Source organism: Scyliorhinus torazame, chromosome 2 (assembly GCF_047496885.1).
Source record: "Scyliorhinus torazame isolate Kashiwa2021f chromosome 2, sScyTor2.1, whole genome shotgun sequence".
Lineage (NCBI taxonomy): Eukaryota > Metazoa > Chordata > Chondrichthyes > Carcharhiniformes > Scyliorhinidae > Scyliorhinus > Scyliorhinus torazame.
Genome location: NC_092708.1, coordinates 331,754,411 through 331,773,950, shown reverse-complemented (window position 1 = coordinate 331,773,950; position 19,540 = coordinate 331,754,411). Strand labels below are relative to the sequence as shown.

Here is a 19,540-nt window from a genome sequence, read left to right as displayed (position 1 = left end):
GTGAATGGAGGTGCTGTGACAAAGAATGGGTAATTGACACTTACCAAGTCTTTTGAATAAACACTTACAGTTAAGAATGGGTGCCTAGAATTTTGTAACACCCTGTTTTCTGTCACAGTGTGTGCTACTTCATCCTGCATAAAAGATACAAGTGTTACAAATTTAGAAAATCAATTTAGAAATAATAGACGTGACTTTCAATTCAAATAACAGATGCTGAATGAATAAATGGCTTTATGTAGAAAAAAGATTTACTGAAAAGTCAAAAGCTTTTAAGGCATTTTGCAGCAGCGTTGCAATTAACCTTTGAAGGGTTACCTTTGCTACAATTACTTCTTTCTTAAGGATCTTCATGGCGTAATACAGTCCAGAGGCTTTTTCTTTTACTAAAATCACTTTTCCAAATGTGCCTTTTCCAAGCAGTTTTAGGTATTCAAAATTATGCATAGTCTGTAACACAGCAAGCAATAACCACAAACTGACTAGAAGGAAAACAAACATAGCCCCAATGCACTCATACAATTTCAGGGTCACAGTACAGTTGCTGTGGAAAGATTTACTTTACAAAATATTCAGGGCTGCATATGAAAGGGTTAATTTGAATTTATCAGTGGATTTCACCGGGCGATGCATAAACCTTTGCTGACTGACAGTGATTTATGATCGTAGCTGCGAAGCACCCAACATTCTTTTGGATTTCTTGCACCCAAATATGCTGACATGTATTTTAATCATTATTAACGTATTCTCGATGATGTTGGTCCTGATTTAATAGTTAATGCTCAGGTTCAGGGCAGCACGGTAGCATAGTGGTTAGCACAATTAATTCACAGCTCCAGGGTCCCAGGTTCGGTTCCCAGCTTGGGTCACTGTCTGTGCGGAGTCTGCACGTTCTCCCCGTGTCAGCGTGGGTTTCCTCCGGGTGCTCCGGTTTCCTCCCAGTCCAAAGATGTGTGGGTTAGGTGGATTGGCCATGCTAAAGTGTCCAAAAAGGTTAAATGTGGGTTACTGGGTTTCGGGGATAGGGTAGATATGTGGGCTTGAGTAGGGTGCTCTTTGTAAGGGCCGGTGCAGACTTGATGGGCCGAATGCACTGTAAATTCTATGATTCTATGATTCACAAGCAGAAGCTCTGCTGTCCTAGTTACACTACTTTGCTGAAAGAGTTGCAGTGATAAAATGTGACATTTTAGGACTTCGTTAATGCAACATCAAATATTTTGAAATTCAAGAGTAATTTTCAATTTTCTCCATTATTCCCAACTTTCCCAGCCACGGAACCTATCTGACTTCCCATGAGCACTGACGGAACCCCAAGAAACATTCTTATTATGTTGAAGAGTTAAATCAGGAGCTGAGTTTCATGAGTGCTGTGGTGAGACACAGAAACTATGCTACTCACTGCTTGTTTGGGTGATTTAGTCTTATCTAATTTGAATACATACATTATTGCTGTTATTTTATTCTGCAAGTTATTCCACTTCACGATGCACAGTGCTGCACATCTATGGTACAGTATTTCAATTTGTTCATTAGCTTTTCCGGGCAAGTAATGTTGTTTCGCTTAAAATCATGATGTCCAAGAACAGCACCACAACATTACTTCCAATGGAAGACGGATCAGCAATAAACAGTTTTCCCACCAAGGCTGAAAGTGAAAATTAGCCTCGCTGATATCCCAAACTTGCTTCACAATAATCCACTGGCTAAATGATGCAATTATACCGTACTATGTTTATTTGGGGGAAAACATTATAAATGTGGACACAGGATAATAGGAAAAAGTGATGACAAAAAATATGACAATAAATGTCACTGCAAGAAGTCAAGGGGTGTATACGGTAAATAAATTTAGATGCAAGATTCTTGATATAAATCCTACATGCACACACATTTTGCATCCATGATTTTGCATTATGAGGGTATCATGAGGCAGGGAAATGCAGCAGAGTCCTTCAGTGACAAACTTGCTTTCGAAGAGGAAGGAGTAATATGGGAAGTATTTATGCAAGTGTGAATGCCAGGCTGAGTGCTCGGAAAGAGTGGGATGTTAGAGGGACAGGGAAAAACATGCTGTGGAAACTTTAAAAAAAAAGTTCATTCAAGGAGGTGTGGGTTTTGCTGGAATGGTCGGCATTTATTGCCCATCTCTAATTGTCCTTCAGAAGGTGGTGGTAAGCTGTCTCTTGAACCGCTGCAGTCCAAGTGGTGCATTATAACTATAAATGGTTGTCAGGCACTTGTGCAGTGCAAATGTTACTGGCCACTTAACAGCCCAAGCTCAATGTTAGGACAGGAGTTCCAGGATTTTGATCCAGCGACAGTGAAGAAACAGGGATATAGTTCCAACTCAGGATGCTGTGGAGGGGAGCTGACCGGTTGTGGTACTTTCCACGTGTTGCTGCCCTTGTCCTTCTGAGTGGTAGAGGTCGCGGGTCTGAAAAGTGCTGATAGAGGAGGCCTGGTAAGTTGCAGCAGTGCATCTTCTAAACGGCATACACTGATGCCACTGCACCGATAGTCGAGGGAGAGAATATTTAAGGTGGTAGATTGGATGGCAAATAAGCCGGCTACTTTTTGATGATGCCATACTTCTTGAGTTTATTGGAGCCACGCTCATCCAGGCAAACTGGCAGTATTCCATCGCACCCCTGACTTGTACATGGTGGACAGGCTTTAGGGAATCAGGTGATGAACTCCTCCCCACAGAATTCCCAGCCTCTGATCTGTTTTTGCAGTCACGGTATTTATATGGTTGGTTCAACTCCGTTTCTGGTCATTGGATGATGATGGTGGGGATTATGCGATAGGAATGCAAATGGATGTCATGGGGAGATTGCTAAATTCCCCCTTGTTGGAGATGGTTATTGTACGCAAACTTTACGAGACACTTAAAAGTCCAAGCTCAATGGTGTCCAGATTTTGCTGTATATGGACATGGACTGTTTCAGTATTTGAGAAGATGTGAATGGTGTTGAACACTGTGCAATCCTCAGCCAACACCTCTACTTCTGACCTTCTGATGGAGTGAAGGTCATTGACGAAGCAGCTATGAAGATGTCTGGGCCTGGGACACAACCCTGAGAAACTCCTGCAGCGATGCCCTGCGGACTGATCTACGATTTCCGCCAACAACCTCAACCAAATTCCTGTGTGCTAGTTATGACTGTAACCAGTCATATGTTTTGGATCCATGTGCCCCTGGCAGAACCTAAACTGGGCATGGGTGAACAGGTTACTGCTGACCAAGTGCTACCTGATAGCCCTGTATGAAACCTTCCATGCATTTGTCGATTGAGAATAGACTGATGGAGCAATACTTGGCTCGATTGAATTTGTTTTGCATTTTGTGGACAGAATGTAGCTTGACAATTTTTAAAATTATCGGATAGATGCCAGCATTGTAACTGTACTGGAACAGCTTGGTTAGAGGCACAGCTTGTTCTGGAGCACACGCCTTCAGTACTATTGTTGGGCTGTTGTCAGCACCATGGCCCACTGATGTTGCCTCCAGTGTTTTTAACCGTTCCTTGCTATTACATGGAGTGATTGAATTGTGCTGAAGACTAGCATCTGTGATGCTGGGAACCTCCGGAGCCGGCTGAGATTAATCATTCACCGGCTCTCTTGGATGAAGATGGTTGCAAATGTCCATTGCACGAATATGCTGTGCTTCTCCCGTCATGGAGGGTGGGGATGTTTATGGAGCCTCCTCCTCTGGTTAGTTGTTCAGCCTTCCACCACCATCCACAACTGGATGCGTCCATTCTGCAGAGCTCAGATCTGTTCCATTGGTTATGTGGTCACTTTGCTCTGACTGTTGCTTGCTGTTTTGACTGCTCAGCATGCATACAGTAAAGATGTTAAGGCATTGAAGAGGGGGCGGCAAGGATTCATGAGAATGCTTCTACGAGGTGAGGAACTTCAGTTACATGGGCAGATTGGATAAGCTGGGGTGCTCTCCTTGGAGAACAGAAGATTAGGAGGAGATTTGGTGGGGGTGTTTAAAATGATGGGGTTCTGGCCAGAGCAAATTGGGAGGCGGGCACACTGTTCTCACTGGTGGAAGGATTGAGAATCAGAGGATAAAATTGAAGATAATTGGCAAAAAAAAAAAACAGCAACCAAGACATGGAGAAAATAGTTGGTGGTTAGGATCTGGAACGCACTGCCTAATGAGAACGTGGCGAGGGTAGATTCAATCCTTGCTTTCAAAAAGGAATTGCATAAGTTTTACAGAGCGAGAGGGAAAAGGCAAGGGGAGTAGGAGCAAGGGAGTTGTATGTACAGATAGCCAGCTTGGACAAGGCAAGCCAAACGTGCTGCAACCATGCTACGATTCTAATCCTATGCTGTCGCTTCACTGGGTTGACACCGCATTTTTTAACGTATGCTTTGTGCTGCTCCAGGCATGCTCCTAAACGCCTCACTGAACATGAGTGACCCCCTGTTTCAATGGCAACTGTAGAGTGAGGAATATGCTGGCCCTTGAGGTTACAGATTGTGGGGGAGTACAGTTCTGCGGCTATTGATGGCCCACGGCAATTCATGGATGCCCAGTTTCGAGCTGCTGGATCAGTTGTGAATTTATCCCATTTAGCATAGTGGCTGTGCCACACAACACGATAGAGGATATCCTTAGTGGGAAGACAGGACTTCCACAAGGACTATGCAATGGTCCCCCCTACCAATACGGTCATGGACACTTGCATCCGTGACGGGTAGATTTAGTACGGGTGAATTCGATGATGTTGGTGTTTTTCCTCTTGATGGTTCTCTTACCACCTGCCCACAGGCCCCATCTGCCAGGGATGTCCTTCATGGATCAGCTAGCCCTGTCAGTAGTGGTGCTATTGAGCCACTCAGTGACTATGTGGTACAAGAGGAAAAGTTAGAGGAAAGAATATCAGTTCTAGTACATTTAGTGATCATGGTCTGCCAAACAGACAAGATAGGGGGAAGTTCAAAAAACTTAAGTTGGGCAATTACAATGCTCAAGTGTGAAATCTGAAAAAAATGTAAGAATGAATTAAATGCAGCAATATAAAACTCTAGGACTATTCTGAATGAACAAAGATAGGCTCATCCATAATTATGTTGTAAAATATGACAATGAAGGACAGATATGGAAATCTGTAAAAACATATATGTATGATGATGGGACAATGGAGAGGGTATTCTAGCGGAGGGGGACATTTTCAAGGTGCATGTGCCTGAACAAAACAAGCACTATGAACGGGACCACGAATGATATAAACCATAGGATTCGGACATTCAAATAAACTACCGGAATAGAAGCAGGACTGGAAATACAAGTGAATTGCACTTTGGACCCAGATGTAAAACTTCACGCCTAGGAATGAAACCTCCCCACAGAGGATGCCGGAAGTGGTGCTAATACCACAAACAACCAAGAAGGAGCTAAAGACAAATGATCATGGAGATGTTGTGAAATTGAGATGAACAGGACTGACACAAAAAAACACAAAGGTAGGAATGGGAAAAAAGAAGCACCAGAATGGGAACAAGATAAAGACAAAAGCAAAAAAAACCTGTGGCATCTGATGATGTGTTTCGAAGGAAGGACAAAATGAACAAAAGTGGATCCATAGCCTCTTCCAGCTTTTCCATTTTTTTTTTGCTGAATACAGTAGAACAAGCTCCTATTTGGGATCTCAAACCTTCCATAGAAGGCTGGTGGATCACACTCAATCATCTTCATTTCAATTTTGGCCAGGGTGGGAGAGGGGGAATGGACTGCAGAAAATTTTTAAAATTTTCCAGTTTGTCAAGAATGTTCATGATTAAACAACCATAATAGGGTTTGTTCATTTAACTCTAATAAGTGGAAAAGGTTTCCTGGCGATCTACCATTGGGCCAAATTGCATTACTTTGTAATTTAGCTAGCTATAGAATCCACAGAATCCCTACAGTGCAAAAGGAGACCAATCAGCCCATTGAGTCTGCACCAACCCTCTGAAAGAGCACTCTACCTTGGCCCACTCCCCCGCCCCAACCCTGTAACCCTGTCCATTGATCACAGTCAATCCATCTAACCTGCACATCTTTGGAATTTAATTTAGGCAACCAACCACAAATTAAACCTGGTCACCATAATAGAAAGTCTGACTGATCAACATGATTTCTGTTCATTATACTTAATTCCATAATCCAGTGCAATATCAAGGAAGTTGTCTTTTGGTTGAGACATTAAAGTTTAAGGCACCGTGCCCCCCTCTGGTATTTTGAAGAAAAGCAGGGAAAGTTCTTCCCAGAGTTTCAGTTAATATTTTTAGTTGTCTGTCAGTCTGGTGTTGCTGTTTGTGGGACCTTGCTGTGGGCAAATTGGGCGTCGTATTTGCTTCAACAGTAACTACACTTCCAAATTTATATTCATGAACTGCTTGGCGCTTTGAAGCATTCGGAGGCTGTGAAAGATGCCATACAAATTCAAAGCTTTCTTTAACTTATGAACTCTTAACTAGCAAAATACCAACCATCTGCCCACTCGCCTCGTATACCTTCATAGAGGAAATAGAAGCCTAGAAGTTAATTAGTGATAGCACTATATCATGTTTAATGCATTTAGATGACATTTTTTGGTCTATTTCAATTGAGTTGTTAAAATTATATACAGTGGTATATCATGTTAATGCTTCCAGTAATTATCAGCAAAAGCAACAAATGCAATTTTTAATCTATAGGGTATTTCTCCAATATATCAAAAATAAATATTCTAAATATTGGAAGTTGTTACTTATTTGATGCTTGCATCAATGCAATTAAGGTATCCTACCACTTTGTGTTTTGGTCTAGTGTGAGACACGTCCATGCCGTCTGTCCATGAATTATCATTCTGGGACTCTGAATGGTAGTCCATGATCTCCTCTTGCTTAAGACTATCTGCGACTGTTTGGATGGCTTTTGTCCATTCTTCCCTGCAAGATTGGAACTAAAAATAAATCATTCTAAACCTTACCCTTGCACACACAGTGCCAAACAAGATAAATTACAGATGAAATACGCCAAAATCTGCACATCGCCAAAGCATGGGTTTTTTGGGAGAAAAGTGAGGAACTTTAAAATTTGTAACAGACTGTATTTTTATTAAACTGCTCATCACAAAGTTTCATCTTCTATTTCAGATAAAAGAATCAGTAGCAGTTTAGCGACTGTTTAACCAACTGCTTGGCTTTTCCCCAGTAGAAAATTGTTTTTCAAAACTGAAGTTACTCTAGTTTCTACATTAATGCTGCAACCTAAGCCCGATTACAAAAAGATCCCCAACAGTTCCAGGTCAATAGAAATGGGCACATTTTTTCTGCCATTGCCATTGATGTGAGATGAGGTTTACAGCCACAATAAAGGAGGCAGTGGCGAAGTGGTATTGTCACCGGACTAGCAATCCAGAGGCCCAATGTAATGCTCTGCGGACCCGGGTTCGAATTCCACCACGGCAGATGGTGAAATTTGGAAAAAAATCTGGAAATGAAAGTCTAATGAAGACTATGAAACCGTTGTCAATTATTGTAAAAGCCCAGCTGGTTGACTAAGGTCCTTTAAGGAAGGAAATCTGCCACCCTTACCTGGTCTGGCCTACACGTGACTCCTGACCCACAGCAATATGTTTGACTCTTAGAAAATACCCTCTGAAATGGCCTAACACGCCACTCAGCTCAAGGGCAATTAGGGATGGGCTGTGAATGCTGGCCCAGCCAGCAACGCCCAAATTCCATGAACGAATGAAAAAAAGACTGCGGACTGTATATATCCCCTTCCAGGACAAAAGAAAATCTAGGCTCTCGCAACAATTCAATACTAAGGGTGTCATATTTCAGATGGGACATTAAACTGAGGCCTGTCTGCCTACTCAGGTGGATCTAAAAGATCTCACAGTACTATTAAGAAGAGATGGCCAATCGACATCACAAACACAAATTATTCGATGATTGTCACATTGCTGTTGTGGAAGTCTGTTGCATGCAAATTTGTATGCCTCATTAGAATAGTGACTACACTTCAAATGTACTTAATTGGGTGTAAAGCAGATGGAGGCATCCAGTGGCTTTCTTCTTTCAATGGGGACTCGGCACATAGAACCAGCACCACAAAAATCACCAGCATTAAAACGAAAAATAGATAAAATCCAAGGGGAAACAAAATGTTTATTTCCTGATCCACTGCTCAACTCCAGTAAGAAAAAGTAACCTATTTCTTCTTTTCTCCAGTTTTCCTTTATTATTAAGGCTGTTCCCCATTACATTTTTTTGTACTTTCTTGATTTCCACTATTCTTTTTTCTTGCTTCCTTTCATTTTCTTTTCCCATTCAAATAATGACGTCTTTATATTTTCTTCCGTCTCCAAAACGCCGTGTCAGTTTCAACATGAAATGCTTTCCCAAACCGGTGATTTGGCTACTAAACAGATTCAGGGAAGGCACCTGTGTCTTCTTCCTTGGTGGTTAGAAACCATTACGTTGAATACTGAGCTCAGCCCCTTTTTATCTAACTCAGTGGCTGCATGCCCATGTTTCAAAGAGTGCTGCTTGTTGGGGATTTTGCCACAAATGTCACTAACAGCAACAGTTACTGGGGGAACAAACAAAAACATCGAGTCGCCCTCTTGCAACACATAAAGGATTAAAATATCAGCCTTTGGGTTCAGTTTACAAGTGGTTTGATTTTTCACTTTTCTCCTCGTGTACATTTTAAATACCTACATTGCATTGTAAATAGGACATATACAACTCTAAAACTGCAAACTGAACATTTCAACAATGCAGCAGAGGACAAAAGCTCAAAGTTAAATAGTAGAAGTTAATGATTAGAAAATTTACAAGTGGTATTGATTCAAAGAAATTACAGCACAGTAGCTGGCCATTCAGCCCATCAGACTCATACAAGTGCTGGCATTTCAAGTGGGACTAATTTCACATTCGTGCCCTTTTTCCTGTATTCTTTTATATTTTATACTTACCGAAAACTTAGCTACTTCTCTTTTAATTGGGTTAGTCTCTACCTTAATATGTTACGCAGTAAAGTATGTGATTTTCTAATAAACATGTGAAAAGATATTCTTGTAACTGTCCCCTTTATTCCTCTAGTCACAGTTCTCTCATAACCAAATTGCTATTTACCCTTTCAAAAACTTGTATTAGATCCCCGTAAACCTTTCTGTTCCAGTAAAAATGTTGTTAATTTTTCAACTCCTTCATAATCGTATTACTGTGTAACTAAAGATCATATGCAGTTGCATGAAGTCCTTTGATTTAAAACCATACAAGGACGAACAGAACGGTGGCACAGTGGTTAGCACTGCTGCCTCTCAGCGCCAAGGATCCGGGTTCAATTCCGGCCTTGGGTGACTGTGTGTGTGGAGTTTGCACATTCTCTTCGTGTGTGTGTGGGTTTCCTCCGGGTGCTCCGGTTTCCGCCCACAGCCCAAAGATGTACAGGTTAGGTGGATTGGCCAAGCTAATATTGCCCCTTAATGTCCAACGATGTGCAGGTTAGGTTACGGGGATAGGGCGGGGTGAATGGGGGAGTGGACATCTTTCAGAGGGTCAGTGCAGACTTGATGGATCAAATGGCCTTCTTCTTTGAATCCTGTAGGGATTCTATGGTTCTGTGACTTACACATGTTCTTGACAGATACCAACAATATACGAATGACCATACTAGACTTCTGGCTTCTTTAGAAATATTTCAGTAGTCAAATAATTCTGAAGAATATGGAAGTAATGCTTTCTTAGAATCCCTACAGTGCAGAAGGAGGTCATTCAACCCAGAGTCTGCCCCAACCCTCTGAAATGAGCACCCTGCTTCGGACCACTCCCCCACCCTAACCCTTAATCCCACCAAACCTGCACATCCCTGGACACTTCATGGCCAATCCACCTAACCGGCACATCTTTGGACTGTGGGAGGAAACCGGAGGAAACCCACGCAGATGTGGGGAGACAGTGCAAACTCCACACAGACAGTCACCAAAGGCTGGAATCTAACCCGGGACCCTGGCGCTGTGAGGCAGTAGTGCTAACCACTGTGCCACCCTGGACATGCATTAATAATTCATTTGCTTGTGTTAACATTTTTGTGCCGTAAATGTGTAGCCATATTGAGCAGTATTGTCCTGATAAACACACATCCTTTTCTAAGACAAACCGTTCCTCTGGGGTATCAACATGAAATGTTCTTTCAATTACTGTAGTCCACTGGAGACACCGAATGATAAACGTGTTCGATTTTGGTCGCTCTGTCTTCATCAGTTGACATTCTAACAGAAAGATAAAATTAGTATGAAAGTGATATTTCTAAATATTATACTTTCACTTGACCTCGATCACTAGGCATCATTAATAAATACAATTCTGATAATACGCCTCTCATTTCCTATCTCCAACTCCAAATTTTAACCACACTTTGAGAGAGACAGGAAGTTCAACCAAATGTTTCCCTCGTGTGGGACCTGTGGCGTGGGGAACACCAGGAAATACAGCATCAATCAATAGGTAATTTTTTTTTTTTAAATTTAGAGTACCCAATTCATTTTTTCCAATTAAGGGGCAATTTTAGCGTGGCCAATCCACCTAGCCTCCACACCTTTGGTTTGTGGGGTCGAAACCCACGCAAACACGGGAAGTATGTGCAAACTCCACATGGACAGTGACCCAGAACCGGGATCGAACCTGGGACCTTAGTGCCGTGAGGTTGCAGTGCGAACCACGGTGCCACCGTGCTGCCCTATCAATGGGTAAATCTGATCTGATCAATTCAACAGCAGTACTGGTAGGCACAAAAACAAAAATACCCTCAGGCATGTGGAATGGCATTCAATATGGCAGCATGGTGGCTCAGTGGTTAGCACTGCTGCTTCACAGAGCCAGAGACCCAGGTTCAATTCCGGCCTTGGGTGACTGGCTACGTGGAGTTTGCACGTCCTCCGTGTGGCTGCGTGGGTTTCCTCCGGGTGCTCAGGTTTCCTCCCACAGGCCAAAGATGCGAACGTCAGAGGATTAGCCATGTAAATTGCCCTTTTGTGTCCAAAGGTGTGGAATTATGGGATAGGGTAGGGGAGTAGGCCTGGGTGGAGTGCTCTTTCAGAGGGTCGGTGCAGATTTGATGGGCCAAATGGCCTCCTTCTGCACTGTAGGGATTCTACGAATACAGAGAAACCTTGCAAATGAAGAGGAAAAGGAAAAAAAATGAAAGTTGCTGGAGTTTAAAATGAACATCAACAAACTGTAGGTAGAATAACTTTTGGGTGCCAATAATTTTATTACAGAAATTAACTGGAAAAAAACTTATCAGCTAACAGAGAAGACTGCAATGGGAGATATTAAACTACATGATGGGTATGGCTAAGTCTTAAAAAAAACTATACTCGAAAGGAGTAAAAGGCTTGAAAACGTCAAAGTTCCATGATCAAAAACAATCTAAGACTCGAGATATTCAATAAAGTTATATCTGGCGTTGCAGAAGGAAACCAGAAGAAATAGCAGAATATTAACAATTAAATATCAGATGCTCTAACCACATTTTCAAAAACAAATTCACACAGGAAATATCAAAGCATCGGAAGGTGAAAAACATTACTCAGCCCTGTTTGAAAAGGCAAGCAGCCATCCGGCCTAACTGCAGATGGTTAACCTCACATCAGAGTAAGAAAGCTGGGAGAAACCATTCGGACTAATATTGCTGTCACATTTCAGGCTGAAAGAAAGACACGTGAAGTCACAGATTTAACAAATAGGTGCAAGTAGGCCATTCGGCTCTTCGAGCCTGCACCACCATTCAATATGATCATAGCTGATCGTGCAAATTCAGTATCCCACTCCCGCTTTCTCTCCATGCCCCTTGATCCCTTTAGCCGCACGGACCACGGCCAGCTCCCTCTTGAATATATCCAACGAACTAGCCCCAACAGCTTTCTGTGGTAGAGAATTCCACAAGTTCACAACTCTCCGAGAGAGGACGTTCTTCCTTATCTCAGTCCCGACTAGCTTACCCCTTATTCTTAGGCTGTGACCCCTAGTTCTGGACGTCCCAACATCGGGAACATTCCTCTCGCATCTAGCCTGTCCAATTCCATCAGGATTTTATATGTTTCTATGAGATCCCCTCTCATTTTCTAAACTCCAACGAGTACAAGCCCAGTCGATCCAGTCTTTCTTCATATGTCAGTCCTGCCATCCCGGGAATTAGTCTGGTGAGCCTTTGCTGGACAATAGTAAGAATGTCCTTCCTCAGACTAGAAGATCAAAACAATACTCAAGGTATGGCCTCACTAAGGCCCTGTGTAGCTGCAGCAAGACATCCCTACTCCTATACTCAAATCCTCTCACTATGAAGGCTTAGCTTTCCTCACCACCTGCTGTACCTACATGCCACCCTTCAGTGACTGTTCCGCCAGACACCCAGGTCTCGTTGCACTTCCCCTTTTCCTAAACTGCCACCATTCAGATAATAATCTGCCTTCCTGTTTTTGCCATCAAGTGGATGACCTCACATTTACCCACATTGTATTGCATTTGCCAAGTACTTGCCGACTCAGCCAGCCTGCCCCAAGTCATCCTGCAGTCTCTTTGCATCCTCCTCGCAGCACACACTGCACTCATTAATCTGCCATGTCGGCTAACTTACAATCAGGGTACTATCTGACCTCCGTTGACCTTCATTCATGTGCAACCCAAATGCATTTGGTTACCATTATGACATCCTTCCTTTACCATATTAAATACATCATCTTGTTTTGTGTTTTCCTTCTTTGTTGTCTGAACTGGTTTCATTATCCTAAACAGCTTCCCAAATAATGATGTGAATTCTCAAAACCCAACAATAACATTCAAGTCAAACTTCCTACACAGCATTCCAAATTTGAGTATGGCATTTACTAGTCAGTCACATTTTCCTTCATCACCTGCTGCTTGGTAAATGTAGCTGAGATACGATCGCTGATCTCAAACTTCCTGATCAACACAGATGTCAATCAACTCTAGCATCTCTGACCATATTTTTCAACCAAATAGGGACTCGTGAGTTGATTCATACATGGGCACATATGACAGCAAGACCTCCTTCCAGTCTTTGCCCTCATCCTGAGCAATCCTCACCCCATTTCTCCAAGGATTGAATATTTTGTTCCACTTCCCCATTTGCCTGTGCCCAAGTAGGAATCACTCTGTGATTCACTGCATTCTGTAAATGCCTATGAAATAAGCTCTGATCCACTGTTTGACTGGTAAACTATGCCTTGCAAATATTTCAATCACTGCTCACTGCGGACATCATTTTTTCCGTTGTTGTAGACTTCATCACAACACACTTAGTAACGGCTGTAGATCACCACTCAGGATAGTGGGCCTAAGTCAATTGCTACATCCTTCCATACTCCAGCCAGTAACAGTCTGCTGTGTACTGGTGGATGGGATCTGCTGGCAATTTGACATCCATGGTATGTTTTGACAAACTACTGCTCCACATCTTTCTCCATCCTGGCCACCATACTATGTTTGCAGGTTCTGCTTGGTATCAACCAATCCCAATGATCCTCATGCACAGGCGTGACCAGTCCAGGCCTAAGCTTTTGAGGCATTCGAGAACACTATTCCCAGATGTGTACAGTTCATTTTGTATAGGGACATGCAGCTTGACTGGACAATTCAAGTTTCTAGCTTGAGTTCTGCCTGATGTTGTTCAATTCTGGATCTTTGACCCTCTTTTAACCTCTCTGGTTGTCATTGCTCTGGGTTTAACATGAACTGTCACAAACTGCATGAACAATTCAGCTTCCTTCCCTAGTGAGGATGTGTGTGTTTGATCCCCCCTCAGTACTTGTGACAACAGGTCAGCGATGTTCAGCTTTTCGGCAATGTTAACAACCTTGTACATATGCTGCTGGAGTCTCAAAACCCACCTTTTGATTCTGGCACGTTTACTATCTGGCAGAATAAAATTATCTCTAATGGCTTGAGATCCGTCACGAACTCAAACTCAATGGCAAACAGGTATGCATGGAATCTTCCACATGCCCACACCAATCTTAGGGCCGCTTTCTCAGGCTGACAATATCTCCCTTTCCACATCAGTCAGAGACCTGGTCACTTAGGCAATGATTCTCAAGCCTTCAGCATGCATTTGCACCAGCACTGGTCCTTATCCTACTGGACTATGTAATGAATGGGTGAACAACATACAATTTTTAAGTTGAATTTTTATGTCTGCGTTTTTAATTCTGGATCTTTGATCTAAAGACGGTAGAGTGGTTCCAGTTTCACTTTGATGTTTTTGATGAGCCTTGGTGCAAGAAGCCTGGATGGACCGGTAGCTGAAAGGTCAGTCTTTTGGGTCTGTTTACATGTACATATTTTGTAATGAGGTTTTACCGCACCTGAAGTTAAAGAGATGGGCTTTCCTTTTTGGCATTTGTTTATGTAAACATGCAGGCTAATGTTTGCGGTTTGGTGGGAGTATGGGATCATTGTTATTGATATGGGGATTGACATATTTGTTGCTGATTATTGTTGGTGGGTGTAAATTTGGGAGAAAACGTGAAAAAGGAGAATAAAAATATATATATTTTTTTTTAAAAGAGATGGGCTAAAAGTTTAGTGACCTGGAAATCACAAAGTAGAAAAAAAGCCTAGCGACAGGGCTGAAGTGGCACAAAGACAGAGACCGACATGGGACAATTCAGTCAGTGCTCGTCAGAGTGTGAAGACAGGGATATTCAGCTCTCTAAGAAATATTACACGGCCACTGGGAGATGAGTTTAGGGAATTTGTGTATTCACTCTGTAGTTGAAGCAATAGTGTGTTCAGAGCGTGGTCTTGGGTGTCTTATTGAGAGATACAAGTTGGGTGACAAGCATGAAGTGAATGTTCAAGAATTCACTGGAAGAAAACGGTTCGAGCATGTACCAATCCCAAACAAGGAGCTTGTGTGTCAAACGAATGGTGACTCTTCGATGGTTTTTTATGTATATAAAGATATTTCTGGGCAAAGGAACATTGGGAAATTGAACCATTTTCTTGAGTGTGTATCGAGATCGATTGACATTTTGTCTGATGTAGTTCATTCTTCTTGTTTTAATAAATCGCAAATTGTGTGTGTTAAACGTTCATCAGCAGATGCTTGTGAATTTGTTCAGTAACTTTCCTCCATAGTTTCTAACAAAGAAAGTTGGGATCTATCAAGCCCGGTTTCACTCTGGGATCTGACTTGTCCAGTATTAACAGGAGCAAGGATCATAACAACTGGCGTCTGCTTTGGCTTTTGCATTTGGGACATATTATACTTCAAGAATCTGTAGAGCTGCCTTTCAAACCCTTTGAGGGCAGCATTCATCTAACCTGAACTGTTTATTCTTTCTGGTCAACTTCCTCAATGGATCAGCCAGTGAAATGAAGTTTGGGATATACCTCGCACCATAGTTCATATGTCCCAGGAAACCGCTCACTTTCTGGCATTTTGTGGTTCACATGGCTCTGCTATTGCTTCAATGTGATCTTTGGCTGGACTCATTGAGCTTTTTCCCCATGAACATTAACTCTAGTTGTCATGCCCAGAAAGCACTAGTCTATATTTACCCCAAGACCTGCTGACGACAATCAGCCAATACGAATCTCAGCCTCTTATATGTTCCTCTCTACTGGCTCCATGAATAATGATATACAAAGAACAATACAGCACAGGAACAGGCCCTTCAGCCCTCCAAGCCTGTACCGGTCATGATACCAACCTTTGCCAAAACCCTCAGCACCACCTTGTGCCATATCCCTCTATACCCATCCTATCTAGAGGTTTGTCAAGGTGCCTTTTCAATGCCATTAATGCATCTGCTTCCACAACCTCCCTTGGCAACGCATTCCAGGCACTCACCAACCTCTGCGTAAAAAACCCGCCTCGTACATCTCCTCTAAACTTTGCCCCATAAACCTTAAACCTATGTCCCCTGGTGACTGACCCCTCCACCTTAGGTGTCTGCCCATCCACTCTATCCATGCCCCTCATAATCTTGTGGACCTCATCAGGTCACCCGTCAACCTCCATCTTTCAAATGAAAACAGATGGAGCCTAATCAGCCTCTCCACATAGCTAACACCCTCCAGATCAGGCAGCATCCTGGTAAACCTCCTCTGCACCCTCTCCAAAGCCTCCACATCCTTCTGGTAGTGTGGCGACCAGAATTGTGTGCAATTTTCGAAGTGCGGCCTTACCAAGGTTCTGTACAACTGCAGCATGACTTGCCAGTTTTGAAACTCGATGCCCTGTCCAATGATGGCAAGCATTCCGTATGCTTTCTTGACTACCTTGTCCACTTGTGTTGCCACCTTCAAAGATCTGCGGACATGCACGCCCAGATCTCTCTGGCTTTCTATATTTCTAAGAGTTTTGCCATTTATGGTATATTTCCCCTCTATGTAGACCTACCAAAATGCATTACCTCACATTTGTCCGGATAAAACTCCATTTGCCATTTCTCTGCCCAAGTCTCTAACCTATCGATGTTCTGCTGTATCTTCTGAAAATCCTCAATACTATCTGCCACTCCACCAACCTTGATGTCATCCACGAACTTACTAATCTGCTATATTTTCCTCCAAATCATTTATGTATACTACAAACAACAGAGGCCCAAGCACAGATCCCTATGGAACACCACTAGTCACAACCTTCCATTCAGAAAAACACCCTTCTACTGCTACCCTTTGCCTTCTGTGACCGAGCCAGTTCTGTATCCATCTTACCACTTCACCTCTGATCCAGTGTGACGACTTCGCCTTTTGCACCAGTCTGCCATGAGGCACCTTGTCAAAGACTTTACTGAAGTCCATGTAAACAACATCCACCGCCCTCCCCTCATCAATCATCTTTGTCACCTCAAAAAGCTCGATCAAGTTAGTGAGGCACAACCTCCCCTTCATAAAGCCATGCTGTCTATCGCTTATGAGTCCATTTGTTTCCAAAAGGGTGTAAATCCTGTCCTTGAGAATTCTCTCCAATAATTTACCTATAACCGACGTGAGGCTCACCGGCCTAAAGTTTCCAGGATTATCCCTTCTATCGTTCTTAAACAGTGGTACCACATTAGCTATTCTCCAGCCCTCTGGAATCTCACCTGCAGCCAATGAGGATGCAAAGATGTCATCAAGGCCCCAGCAATTTCCTCTCTTGCTTCCCTCAGTATTCTGGGGTAAATCCCATTCATCCCAGGAGACTTATCTATCTTAATATCTTTTAAAAGATCCATAACCTCCTCCTTTTCGATGTTAACATGATCCAGACTGTCCACACACCCTACCCAAGAATCATATTCCACAAAGTCCCTTTCCTTGGTGAACACTGATGCAAAGTACTCATTTAGTACCTCACGCATTTCCTCTGGCTCAACACATAGATTCTGTCCTTAAGTGGTCCAATCCTTTCCAATCATCTGTGATATTGGCTGTTGCTGGGATCCCTCGTCATCTTATGGCAGTGGTAGGCAATCTGCAGCCCAGGAACATCCTGCAGCCCATCAGGGCTCTGAGTGAGGTCCGTGGGACATGTTGTTGGCCGTTGCCTGTGCACAGAGTTGCCACATTCTGCTGGTTTCCATCCACGTAGCTTTTTTCCTACCGGTATAACTGAAGTTATAGGGGCTGGTTTAGCACAGGGCGAAATCGCTGGCTTTGAAAGCAGCCCAAGGCAGGCCAGCAGCATGGTTCAATTCCCGTACCAGCCTCCCCGAACAGGCGCCGGAATGTGGCGACTAGGGGCTTTTCACAATAACTTCAATTGAAGCCTACTTGTGACAATAAGCAATTTTCTTTCTATTTCATTTCATTCGAAGGGATCGCACATAAAGCACGGGCAGGTGAAGGGAGACAAGTACTTGTTAAAAAAAAAATTGAGTAACCAATTATTTTTTTCCAATTAAGGGGAAATTTAGCTTGCTCAATCCACCTAAACTGCACATCTTTGGGTTGTGGGGGTGAAACCCACGCAGACACTGGGAAGTGAGACATGTACGGAGTGCACACAACATTGACTGCGAAAGCCGTGCGCTTCCTCTGCACCGAACGCAAATAATTTTGTTTTTAACCACATGAAGTTGGTGACAGTTCTATTAATATATGGCACACTTTCTATAAAATTTGAAATATTCAGCTTGCATTAAATGTAATCAATCTTATTCAAGAATCATTGTTAGTGAACAAGCCCGATTTCAATCTTGCAGCCCGCTGATTTGAAGGAGGGTCACTCATTAGCCTCGGTTGCCCATCACTGCCTTATGGGTTTCGTGTTGACAAATCTTTGCTGACACATTGATGCCAAATAGCAACCTCTTGTGTCAAAAGTCCACAATGAGTGAAAAAAGTTGGAATTTTCCTCGAATCAGAATGAAACTACAGCTGGTGGTATCCCCATTTAAAGCCTAATTTGGAAAATAGCTCGTCGACAACTCTTGTAACACTGGTCTACAGTGAGAACCGGGTGACCTTTTTTTACTACCACTTCATTCACCTGTTGCACATCAACACAGAGTCTAATGTCACCATTTGGTTTTGACACAACGACAAAAGGGCTGACCCACTGTGTTGGTCCGTCAACTGGCTCGGTGACCTCTTGCTTGATCAGTTCCTTGACCTTTGCTTCAACCGTTCCTCTCAGACAAAAATATGTTCCGTTTCCAGGCTGAGCTTTAGGCAATGGTTAATCTCACTTGGTGGTTGTGCAACTTCCCATTTCCTTGAAGTATTGGTCTAAAGACTCTCCCTAAGCTTTGTATAGGATTTCACAGAATTCACTTGATGTGCAGCTTCCACGAGGTTTTAGATGTGCTTTTTGACACATTTGAGGCGCCTTCTTGGTCATCAGTTCCTCCACAGTGCTGTCGATGACAATCGCTGTCACAGCCTGAATTTACAATAATGCTCACTTCAACAACCACCGGAACTATCTCAGGGTTGCTCCCACTGACAACAGAAAACACATATCCATGATTATTATCCACGTCCTCACTCTCTGCATCTTCTTCAACTCATCTCGTAGTTGTGCTACTTTTGTCTTTCCTTTACGTGATGGCCAGGTTTCCTTCAGTTCAGCTTTGCTTCTGCACTCCTTGGGAAAATGGTCCTTGCCCCCACATTTTCTACAGATCTTCCCTGTGGTAAAGCAGCAGGGATCACTTTCGCAGTGCCCAAATTGGAACCTCTGAACCACCCACTGAAACAATCTGCATTTTTCTGCTTACATTTGCACATGCTTGGATTCTGTTGTGCTACTTGTTTAATCTCAATTTTTATCATGCCAGTGGCAGAGATGGGACCCAGTTTCATACTGTGCAATTGTCCGTCCACGACTTCCAATATGGCTAATATTTTCAAAATGTCTGCCAGCATTAAGTTACCTCCTTTTTCCAGCAGCTTGTGCCCAACTTACCAAGCTTGCACTATTGGACCACCTGGTCCATTATTTAGTTATTCAAATTTGATGCTAAATAATTACATCCAAGCAATGTCAGTCTCAAACGGGGTCACAAATTCGGTTTCGGCT

At 42.9% G+C, this 19,540-nt stretch overlaps 1 protein-coding gene across 7 annotated transcripts in view; it reads right to left on the bottom strand.

Annotated features, from left to right (window-relative positions):
* akt1 (v-akt murine thymoma viral oncogene homolog 1) overlaps nucleotides 1-19,540 on the bottom strand; it is a 236,340-nt gene that overhangs the window by 27,318 nt on the left and 189,482 nt on the right. For 3 of the 7 annotated variants that reach the window (XM_072489841.1, XM_072489844.1, XM_072489845.1), the window contains 4 exons: nucleotides 10,166-10,277; nucleotides 6,798-6,939; nucleotides 319-450; nucleotides 45-134 (listed from right to left, as the gene is read on the bottom strand). In XM_072489841.1, coding sequence (XP_072345942.1) covers nucleotides 45-134; nucleotides 319-450; nucleotides 6,798-6,939; nucleotides 10,166-10,277 — 476 coding nt within the window. Of the gene's footprint in view, nucleotides 1-44; nucleotides 135-318; nucleotides 451-6,797; nucleotides 6,940-10,146; nucleotides 10,278-19,540 lie in introns of those variants that run through there. The other 4 variants (XM_072489846.1, XM_072489847.1, XM_072489842.1 and 1 more) reach the window with 3 other exon arrangements.